Consider the following 10,306-nt stretch of genomic DNA (forward strand, 5'->3'; position numbering starts at 1 on the left):
TATTTATTTTCTTTTATACTAAATTCTCTGTGAAGAATAATAAATGTTGAGAAAATTTTAAAATTATGAGAAAATTATTGTTTTATTTTTTAATTTTAATTACATCCTGAAATTCAAAAATTTCAGAGTGTGACAATGGATGTTGTAGAGAGCAAGCTACTTTCTAGCTTGCAAATATCAGAGTGCCAATCTTAGCACTCACATCAATCACCGATGCCTTGATCCAATGTGATGCCCAATTTGGTTCTTTCTTGTCTTAGGAATAATAATATTTTTATAGCTAATTACGGTGTCAAACAAAGTCAATTTACAAAACTAACTTTATAACCCCTGTGCTAGGAACCCTGAAGAAGGCCTTTGACCGCGTAATTAGAAGATAGTTACTGTAGCATCACTATAGCCAATCATCGATTAATTACCGTCATTAGATTCGTCGCGAAAAATTACACCTATCAATAAAGAGGTTTCGCAAATAGCCTTCTCTCGAGAAATGTGCACATTAGGTTCTAGCAGCAACCAAACACGCCCAGCGAAAGCTGAGGGCCCGTTTAGTTCCAAAAACAAAATTTTTTGGATGTCAAATCGACACTTTGACCAGATGTCGGGAGGGTTTTTCGGACACTAATTAAAAAACTAATTTCAGAACTCACTTGGAAACCGCGAGACGAATCTTTTGAGGCCTTTGACCGCATCATTAGCACATGTGGGTTACTGTAGCACTTATGGCTAATCATGCACTAATTAGGCTCAAAAGATTCGTCTCGACGTGTACATCCAAACTGTGTAATTAGTTTTGTTATTCAATTATATTTAGTGCTTCATACGTGTGTTTAAAGGGGAGATGAAAATTTTTGGGTGAAAATTTTTGGGAACTAAACGCGCCCTGAATTGCTGATGCTACACTAGATTGTCAGAATCAGGTGCAGTATCTCAGACTCTCGCGAACACATCAACGCAAGCGATTCTCTGAATGCAACATGTCCAGATAGCCCCAAACAAAATGGAAGAGGTGACTAGATCCATCGCACACCGTCGGTTAATCTCAAAAAAAAAAAAAAAACGGACGCCGTCGGTGGCCAGCCGGCGTCCCCCTCGAGCGCAACTTCCGCGGCTCCGCCATTGCCTCACCCCCACGGCGAGCTGCGCGCCGCAACCTGCATTGCCTCGCCGCCGCGGCTCCGCCAATCCGCCGACGCCGCCGCCGCGCTCGACCAAACACCCTTATCGCCTCGGCTGCACTCGCCGGCTCGCAGCGTTCCGTGGCCGCGCCTTGCGTAAAGGGTCCAGCTTCCATTTGCCGCTGTTGGGTTGGAGGGAAGCTCTACGGGATCCATCGGACATGGGGGAGGAGGCTGAGCAGTCCGACCAAAGCGTCCTAGCCTCCCCCACGCCACCCACCCCCGTTGCCCGTCAAGTCCGCGCCGGTGAGGAATCACCCCATCGATCCCATGCCCCTCCGTTGCTCTTGCATCGCTGCCTCCGCGCTCCGTCAACACCCTACTCCCCACCAGCTGCTCTCGCCATTGTCTTGTCCGCGGCGGCGGCCGCTTCGACGCGGCGACGGAGCTGGGAGCAACACCAGCACCAGCATCCAGCTAGCGACCGCTGTCACGCTGTGCTCTTGTCTTCCTCTCCTCCGGTTTGGTGCTGGAGTGCCGGATAGTGTGATGTCGTCCTGTCATGGGCTACAGTGGGCTCGGCCGCCTGCCTCCCTCTCCATGAATTCTATGCTCACCGTCGGTTTTGGGCATGGATGGAAGAAGGGGATTGGGAAATGAATGGTGATAGCCATCCTTGGTGAGCACAGAAAGCAGTACTGTGACATGTATAATGTCTTCCCTCCATGTTGTTTTTCATTCTCTCCATTGAAGTATTCTTCCTTTTGGGATGCTGGGTGATGAAGTAACCAATGTTCGTCTGTTGTGTTCAGGTTCTTCCCCCATTCTATTTGGAATCCTGATAAAGATGGCTGGTGGCTGTGGCTCTTCGTTCAGGCAAGCTGCTTTTCTTTTCTCCATTGCAGATTATGCTCGTGGATCAGCAGCTCATTGTCCAAACTATACTGTACAATGTTACCAGCACAGAACAATCATTATCTAAAAGTACAAAGACACATCCAGATCCAGCACTACAATATAGGGATAGCATCTCAGGTTTAGTTAACATACTCTGTCTCTCAAAAAAAAAAAATTGCCATACTCTGCACAAGAACACTGCAGGCTTTACACATTGTCAATGAACAGAAATATGCAGAGCCCGATGTCAAAGTGTCAAACGAATGTAGTATGCCATTGGAAAGAGGACGACGAAGCAGATTGGGCTCTTTTCCCCAATAAACAGCTTACAACAAGATTGGAATGTGCCTTCAGCTGCAGAGTACCTTGCTCCATTATTACATGCACACACAGGCCTGGAGAATACAATTACGGCATTATCCCATAATTAAGGAGACATCCATTACTCTCCTTTTAACTTCGTGTTCATTACAGCAAAAGTGAAAACAAATTAACAAAAATTTACGCTGGACACACAATACTACTTTATAGTATCCATGAAAGAAAATATATATCTGAGATCAACCATAAAGCAAATGCATATACCAAAAAAATCACAGAACAAGCATGAAGTTCATTGTCGTACAAACTTCACCGGGGGTAGCTTTCCGACAACAATATCTCCTCTTCCATAGTATATTGCCTGCTTGCTTCACTAGTATTGGCTTCTTTAATAGTGTGTTGCCTGCTCGATTCGTTACTAACCAGTTCAACTGACATGTAGTGAACCGGAGCTTCAACCTCATCATGCCTTCTTCTTGTAGTAACACATGGAACCTGCTTCTTCTTAACCAGTATGCTTTCAAGTGTTGTCTCCACTTCTCTCATTGTTGGCCGGTCTTCTCCCCTCAATTTAGTACACATTGCTGCTATTGCAGCTACTTCCTGGACTTCTCCATCTTCCTCTTCCATGACTTGAGCATCTATGATGCCAACAAGGTTACCTATTGCGAGGAGCTTTCTGAAATGTGAAACAAGGTTGTCACCATGTTCGGATCGATAGACGAATGGTTTCTTTCTAGTTAGCAATTCGATAAGAAGAACACCAAAACTAAAAACATCGCTCTTATCTGTTAGTCGACCTGTGTAATGGTACAAGGGATCTAGGTAACCCTTTGTTCCTTGAACCTCTGTAGTTACTCCAGTCTGATCAATTGGGATGTATCTTGAAGTTCCAAAGTCGGATACTTTTGCTGTTAAACTGTCATCAAGAAGTATGTTGGCGGACTTAATATCTCTATGAAATATGGGCATCGAAGCAGCTGAATGCAGGTAGGATAGAGCTCTAGCCACTTCTAGTGCAATCCTTAATCTGTCAGCCCATGGTAATGATACTGGTCCTTGAACATGGAGATGTTGGTAAAGGGTTCCATTTGAGATGAACTCATAAACTAAAAGTGGAACTTCTGTCTCGAGGCAACATCCTAATAGTTTCACCACATTTCTATGGTTCACTTGAGAAAGAACAGCAACTTCATTTATGAATTCGTCAATTTCTCTTTGTACTAAAATCCTTGATTTCTTGATTGCCACGACCTTTAGATCTATCATTCCTTTGAACACAACCCCATGACCCCCTCCACCAATCACACGTGCTCTATCAAAATTATTTGTAGCCTTCTCTAGCTCCCTTAATGTAATAATCATCCTTTCTCCAATGTCCGCATTGTGTGATACTAGCTGCTGCAATAATAACCCATGATTTTGATTGAAAAATTTCTCTCTCATGTTTTTCGCCCTCTGCAGCTTGATTTTACGTATTATGAAGGGGGTCCCGAGTGCTAGCAAAAGACTTATTCCACCGCCTACTCCTAGCCCGATGCTTAAACCTGAGAAAAGAAAAAAATTTGGGCTAGATTATTAGAGTATATATAGCCACACTCCACATAAATGAATGAGTTTTTTTATCGTACATAAATGAACTAGTTGGGATGATGACAGAAGCTTAATAGTGAGGGAGCGCATGTTTCTTATTAAAAAGGAGTACATTTGATGCTCTGATGACAGTAATATATATGGAAAATAGGTGGGCGCCAGCATAATATAATGGCTTGTCACCTGTGAGGGAATTCTTCTTTGTTATTGTAATAAGACACCCATTTTTTGTGAAAGGATTTCCGTAGGTTCCATTAGGGCATTGGCATTGAAAAGTTCCTGGGAAATTTTTGCACTCTCCGTAGCAGCCATGTGATTCCTTGTTCTGACACTCATCTATGTCTGAAACATACTTGCACAACAAAGCAGAACCGTTAGCACGCTATATGTTTGAAAAAGAGAAGCATCATATATACCTTTCGGTAAGCAATATTGTTAATGTAATGCCGTGTGCTAACTGGGGGATAAAACTAAATATAATGAGGCTATATATATAGATGAGCAATAATTAGTAGCTATTATTGAGGAGGTGCAAATAATGAATCTGAGTTGCATAGTGAAACCTTGGCATCCATTTGGGACTGAAGCATTGCCCTCGAAGCCATGAGGACACTGGCAGATAAAGCTTCCCTGCGTGTTCGTGCATTTGCCGTAGCAAGGGTAGCTCTCTGGAGAACTGCACTCATCCACATCTAAAAAAGCACATTGATGGACTTTAAAAATTAGAAACTTGAGTAAAGCTTGCTTATTCATGTAGCTCAAGGGTACCTTTTCAAAAAAAAAAAAAAGCAGTTACTCTGACTCTATTGCTATATACCTTTGCATCCATCGGCGATGTAAGGATTGCCTTGATAACCATCAGAGCACTGGCACTTGTACCCTTTAGCAGGACCCATGGCATAATCTGACGTGTTTAGGCAAGAGCTGTAGGCACTGCGGCATTCTGGGGCAGACGCATTTGTAGGACATGTCATGTTATAAGCTATCATCCAGTTTAGCGTTTGCCTGGTTTCAGGAGTCGCTGTTTCATTCATAATGGTATAATTGTTACCCTGGTCAACTATGTAGATGTAGTCTGATAACTCTGTACCGGGGTCGAATGACCCGTCAAGCTTGTTGATCTGGATGCTGTAGAAAGAATAGCCTATATAGATGTTTGCCTGACAGCATCCAATGCCTATGCAGCCGCCACGAACCCCCACAAGATATCCAAAGTATTTACCATCTTGGTAAGCCGGCGGACATACAGAGCTGCAAGAAGCGACCAAGCTGTTCTCCTCTCCTCCCCGGACGACGGCCTGGACGTTGCAGCTTTCCACCAGCAGCATGTTTGTGTCCTCCGACAGGAAGTAGGGACCGTCTTGCGGGAGGCGGCCGAGCCCCCATGTCCCGTTCACGGCGCGGCCGTCACCACCGCCGCCGCGGCGCGCGAATTCCACGCGGCTGCTGTTGATGCGCACCGTGGCGTTGGGGGCGGAGATCTCCAGCACCTGCACGGTGCCGTCGCCCAGGAACAGCTTCGGCGGCCGGAAGGAGAGGTCGCAGGTGAGGTTGAACCAGGTGGCGTGGTAGCAGCCGGGCTCGATGCCGAACGCGTATGTGACGCTGATGTTGCCGCAGCTCCTGGTGCAGTTTGTAGCAGCTGCCGCCGCAGTTGGTGCCGCGCCGCCGAACGGCGGCAGCAGCAGCGCGGCAACTACGGCAGCGAACGCTACGACGACCCTTTCTGCCTTCCCCATGTTTTCGTGTAATGCAGTAGGTTATGCCAAGATGACACTAGCGCCGTAGCGCACGATGCTTTAATTTCCTTGTTTGGGCGGGGAAGCACAAGGAGTCGTCGCTACCGTGTACTGTATATATGCACAGTGTACGTTTACTGTTCGTCGACGTCGATGGAAAACTCTTCGCGGTGGCTTGACTTGGACTACTGATGCTCACGAATTGGTCTCTCGTTTTCGGCATCTTCCGAGTTCCATCCTCTAATCGATACAAGCTGTGACCTTGACTACTAGCCAGTTACTCTCAAGATCGATCGGCTTGTGGTGCAGGATGATCATCTAGACAGACTAGATAGCTAGGCCGCCTCTGTTTTCCTCCCATCCGCCTCGCTACAGCTAAAACTACCTGCCGGGTTCTACGTACCTGTGATTTTCGGTGCACATCACAGTCGCTTGCTACTCAGTCCACTCCATCCCCGGAGCAACGTGTGCGCCGGTGTGCTTGCTCCTTCCTCCCCAAAGACCTCGCTCGGTCGTCGTTCCCACACCGTACCAAAACCCGCCGGGCAAAGTGCCAGCGGGTCATTTTCTGAATGGCAGACCGGGTCGTGGGTCGAGGAGACAGGAGACCTACCAATCTTTAAGCTCACAGACAGCAACAAACAGTTCCCTGTCTTCTGGGTGTTGATGCTATGCTAAACTACCACGACGATCAGGTGTAGTTTTTCAGATTCCCTGGACACACATCAACGCAAGCGATTCTCTGAACTTTTTCTGGAAACCACATGCGAAAATGAAAACGAGATGGGGCAGGTGCAAGTAACGAAACGTCCAAACCTGCCCAGAAATATTGATTTTTTTATAAACAATAGTTGATCAGATGTGATAAAACGCACCAACACAGCATGCTACGATGGACCAAGGATTAAATTGAGTCGGATGGAGAAGTTTGAGAACTAAAATATTTATTTTGGATATTTAAAGATGTAGTTAAGCTTCGGCTGAAAATATTTTCATGCATTTGGCTACATGATTCCTTGGTGCCCCCTTCAACTATTCGGATGCCAATTCGAATGTTCAGATGACAACTTAATCTCTACCTATTTATAAAATACGGACCGTTTCTGCGGTACTTTGACTTTTGGTCCATCATATATAGGTCCCACACAAAATTTTAATCCTATCCGATTTCCAACCGTTGTGCACGTATTGGAAAAGAGCTTTTCTCATCCGATTGAGTCACCGTGCCGACGTGCAGGGACCGGCCGACGTGCAGGGAACCGGCCGGTGCACCTCAGCCTCCCAGCTGGACGGACGCATCGCTCGTCGTTGCGACTACGCAGCAGCAACACCGCGGACGCATGACCCAGCAGATGAACCGCGGCTGGACCAGCAGATGCCAATTGAACTGGCCACATACTGAGAGACCTGCTGTCCTGCACCTTGAGCTCTGACTCCATCAGCAGCGCACATTGGTACATGATGTTGGGGATTCACATGCTCCTGGAGATGCTTACCTTGAGCAACCCTACCTTTCGCGAGTACTTGACCGTCATGAAGAGGCCAACATTATTGGGACAGACATCTCCCTCGACGTCAAGATGGAAGTCCGCTGGTATGGGTGGGTGCTCTGTTCGCGCGGTAATTAGCATGTTACATTTTAGCGGCGATGCTTCAACAAATCGACTTGTTCCATGTGTTTGGTTTGATGAAGTTACATAAGAGCAACTCCAGTGGAGTGACTAAAACTCATTTTAGTCACCCACTTTCCAAATTTAGAGCAACTCCAGTCGGATGCCCAAATCTGGGCCTCTATTTTGCATTTTTGTGCCGGCCCATAAAATTTAGAGGTTTGAAATCATCTCCGAACTCCAGTCAGCCCAATCAAATGATGACCCCTAAATCAATCTGACTAGTGGGGCCCAGCTGTCAGCGAAAGACCCCGTCCTCTGCTCGTGCTCGCGCTATGCCGCCGCCCTCCCTCTGCGCCGGCGATCTCGCGCCTCGCCGCCGTCCCCCTTGTTGGGCCTTCATTGTTCAGTATTCTGCCATATACTTTCTTGCAGTCCCTTATGTACTGAACCTGAAAGATGTGCAACATGACAATTACTTCAAACATTTTTTAATACAGTCATAATTTATATAGCATAAGAAAATGCAGGTAGATGTCTAACGTGGTGTCCAGATCATTCCATCCAGTGGGAGTAACATCATGAATCGAGGATGATTATCTTCGTAAAGATGCATACCGGGTTAAGGCGATGGCAGTGCCAGATCCACTCACAATCAAGAGGATTTTCCTAGTTATAAAAAAATCGAATCACCAAACCATCAGTAATTCAACACGACGCTGACTTTTATGTGACTGCATTTTCAACTAAATATCTCCAGGTAAGGCCAAAACTACAACCAAGAGTGTTTGCAATTGGTCTCAGCTATCTTCTGAATTCTACCCCCCAAAAACTACAATCAAGATTCAGGTTTCATCATTTTCCATCTCATGATTCTCCCAGGGATTCATCTATTGATCATGATCCAGGCCCGACAAAGATGAACAGTCGATGCCCAACCAAGAGAAAAGCGTGAACCTTCCCTTCCCTTCTCCAACAGCCAAAAGCCAAGGGAAAGTAGAAATAATACTATTCAGACATACTAAAGTCTGGCCCAAAGCTGCACAAATATAGACAAAAATTAAGTGACATTATCCTTGCCTTCTAGACACTATTTATCACTTGCACAAAACAGTGTATTCAGTTATGAGGGACCGAAAAGGTGACCAGGGGGTGAATGGGAGCCGATAAAAAATTCTTGCAAACGAAAGTTCTGGTTTTGATCCCTAGAGCGCACCCAACCCTCACTTCTAGAGTGTGCAAAGTGTAGCTATAGCAGAGCTAGACACCAAGCAAAGACTCTAGAAACAAGCTGCGAAAAGATCGGATCAAGAACGAAGAATAAGCACAAAAAACCAGCACGGTATACTAACACCGGTTAAAATGACGTGTGAAGAAATACTCCACCGGTTCAACCGACGTCACAGAGCTGACAGCAGGGAATAGCAAACACCGGTTGATCCGACGCACCTGTTTGAACTGCGTCGGTTGAACCGGTGAGATAGAGCAGGCAGCGAGGAAAACTTTCAGTAGTATCACCGGTTGATCCGACGTGACCAAGTTTGTTCACGTCGGTTCATCCGATGAAACTAAACCGTCAGCAGAGAAAAACAACGCACCGGTTAAACCGACAAAATCAAATTCCAACGCCAGTGTAGTTGTCCAGAGAGACCCCAAAACGGACGTAGTGAACGCCGGTTAAACCGACGCTCCGAAAAACCTATACGTCGGTGCAATGGGCCAAAACAGCAGCAAAAGAGCACTCACCGGTTGAACCGATGCTCTAGGGAGAGAAAGCACCGGTGCAACCAGATGACAAGCAGAAAACCCTAACGCAAGAACAACCTATACATCGGTTGATCTGACGCATACAATTTCAAAGCGTCGGTTCATCCGGTGCTAGATGAAACATAGCCCAGAGACACTTTCCAGCCCGCGATCTTTGAAAAACTTGATGATTGAACGATCAAATCAGTTCCAAAGGAGCTCAAATTTTGGGAAAATGAAGATGATGACTTCAAGAACACATCCCTAAAAGATTTCAACGAGAGTCCTCACGGATTAAGAGGAATCGAAGGAAATCGGAGCAAGAGCGGGGTTTTCTCAAGAACGCAAAATCGTCGATTTGAAAGAACTCGTGAATCCAAAGAGATTTGTACAAAGCCAAAGAGCGTGGATTCACACAAAGAGCTCAGAGAACCACCACAAATTTGTCCATCATGGACACACAAATGGAAATAAAAAATCCATCACAAAGAGCTCATGAGACGTGCCAAATTGAACGATGGAGGTGCCGAACTCATGAGCATCACAAAGAGCTCATGAGCATCGCCCTTCGCAGCTTCTTCCTCCTCATCTTCAAAGATGGAGGTGCCGAACTCATCATCTCCTGCAACTTCAAAGACAGAAGAATTGCACGGTGCAGTCTCGTCGAAAGTGACTTCACAAGTCTCTCTGACGATGTTAGTATCAATAATCAGCACACGGTACGCTCTAGAGTGAGAAGCATAACCGATAAAAATACCGTCAGACGAGCGAGACTCAAACTTATCAAGATTTCCATCTTTCAGCACAAAGCACCGGCAACCGAAAACTCTGAGATGGTCAACATGGGGCTGGCGTCCAAATCGCAACTCATAAGAAGTCATGTGCATGAAAGCACGCAAGAAAATGCGGTTGGACACGTAACAAGCGGTGTTAACCGCCTCAGCCCAGTATTTGCGAGGAGTCCTATGCTCATCGAGCATCGTCCTCGCCATCTCAACCAGCGTCCGATTCTTCCGCTCTACAACTCCATTCTGCTGTGGAGTGTAGGGAGAAGAATACTGGTGTTCAAGCCCTTGATCACTGCAAAAGGCGTCAAAACGAGCGTTTTTGAATTCTGTACCATTATCACTGCGAATCGCTCGCATGGCCTGGGGTAGCTCATTTTTCAACCACAAGATCAAGTCTCGAACAAACTCAAAAGCCTCATCCTTGGTTCTCATGAAAAGGACCCAAGAATAGCGAGAAAAATCATCCACGATCACAAGAACGTACCACTTCCCAC

The 10,306-nt window shown here is 46.1% G+C and overlaps 1 protein-coding gene and 1 long non-coding RNA gene across 3 annotated transcripts; one reads left to right on the top strand and one right to left on the bottom strand.

Annotated features, from left to right (window-relative positions):
- Positions 1-1,598: 1,598 nt before the first annotated feature.
- On the top strand, positions 1,599-2,163 carry LOC120713733. The gene is made up of 2 exons (XR_005691258.1): positions 1,599-1,825; positions 1,931-2,163. It is a non-coding gene; the product is annotated as an uncharacterized LOC120713733 (long non-coding RNA).
- A 189-nt stretch (positions 2,164-2,352) lies between these two features.
- On the bottom strand, positions 2,353-5,717 carry LOC120713727 (wall-associated receptor kinase 2-like). Of its 2 annotated transcripts, XM_039999683.1 has the most exons (5): positions 4,747-5,717; positions 4,493-4,621; positions 4,113-4,271; positions 3,137-3,883; positions 2,852-3,015 (listed from the first exon to the last, which is right to left on the bottom strand). In XM_039999683.1, exons 1-5 carry the CDS (start codon positions 5,666-5,668, stop codon positions 2,999-3,001), a joined length of 1,974 nt encoding a protein of 657 aa, XP_039855617.1. In that variant the 5' UTR covers positions 5,669-5,717; the 3' UTR covers positions 2,852-2,998. The 2 variants fall into 2 exon arrangements, with proteins under 2 accessions (XP_039855616.1, XP_039855617.1); XM_039999682.1 differs by having other exon boundaries at positions 2,353-3,883; positions 4,747-5,710.
- Between the last annotated feature and the right edge of the window lie 4,589 nt (positions 5,718-10,306).

Source organism: Panicum virgatum, chromosome 6K (genome assembly GCF_016808335.1).
Source record: "Panicum virgatum strain AP13 chromosome 6K, P.virgatum_v5, whole genome shotgun sequence".
Lineage (NCBI taxonomy): Eukaryota > Viridiplantae > Streptophyta > Magnoliopsida > Poales > Poaceae > Panicum > Panicum virgatum.

Bases quoted from the DNA above. Each gene is read 5' to 3' on its own strand.
- LOC120713727 (XM_039999682.1), bottom strand. From the start codon at position 5,668: ATGGGGAAGGCAGAAAGGGTCGTCGTAGCGTTCGCTGCCGTAGTTGCC. The intron at 4,622-4,746 runs GTATATAGCAAT...GTGCTTTTTTAG, and splicing joins CATCGCCGATGGATGCAAAG to ATGTGGATGAGTGCAGTTCT. The intron at 3,884-4,112 runs GTGACAAGCCAT...TTCTTTTCTCAG, and splicing joins AAAGAAGAATTCCCTCACAG to GTTTAAGCATCGGGCTAGGA.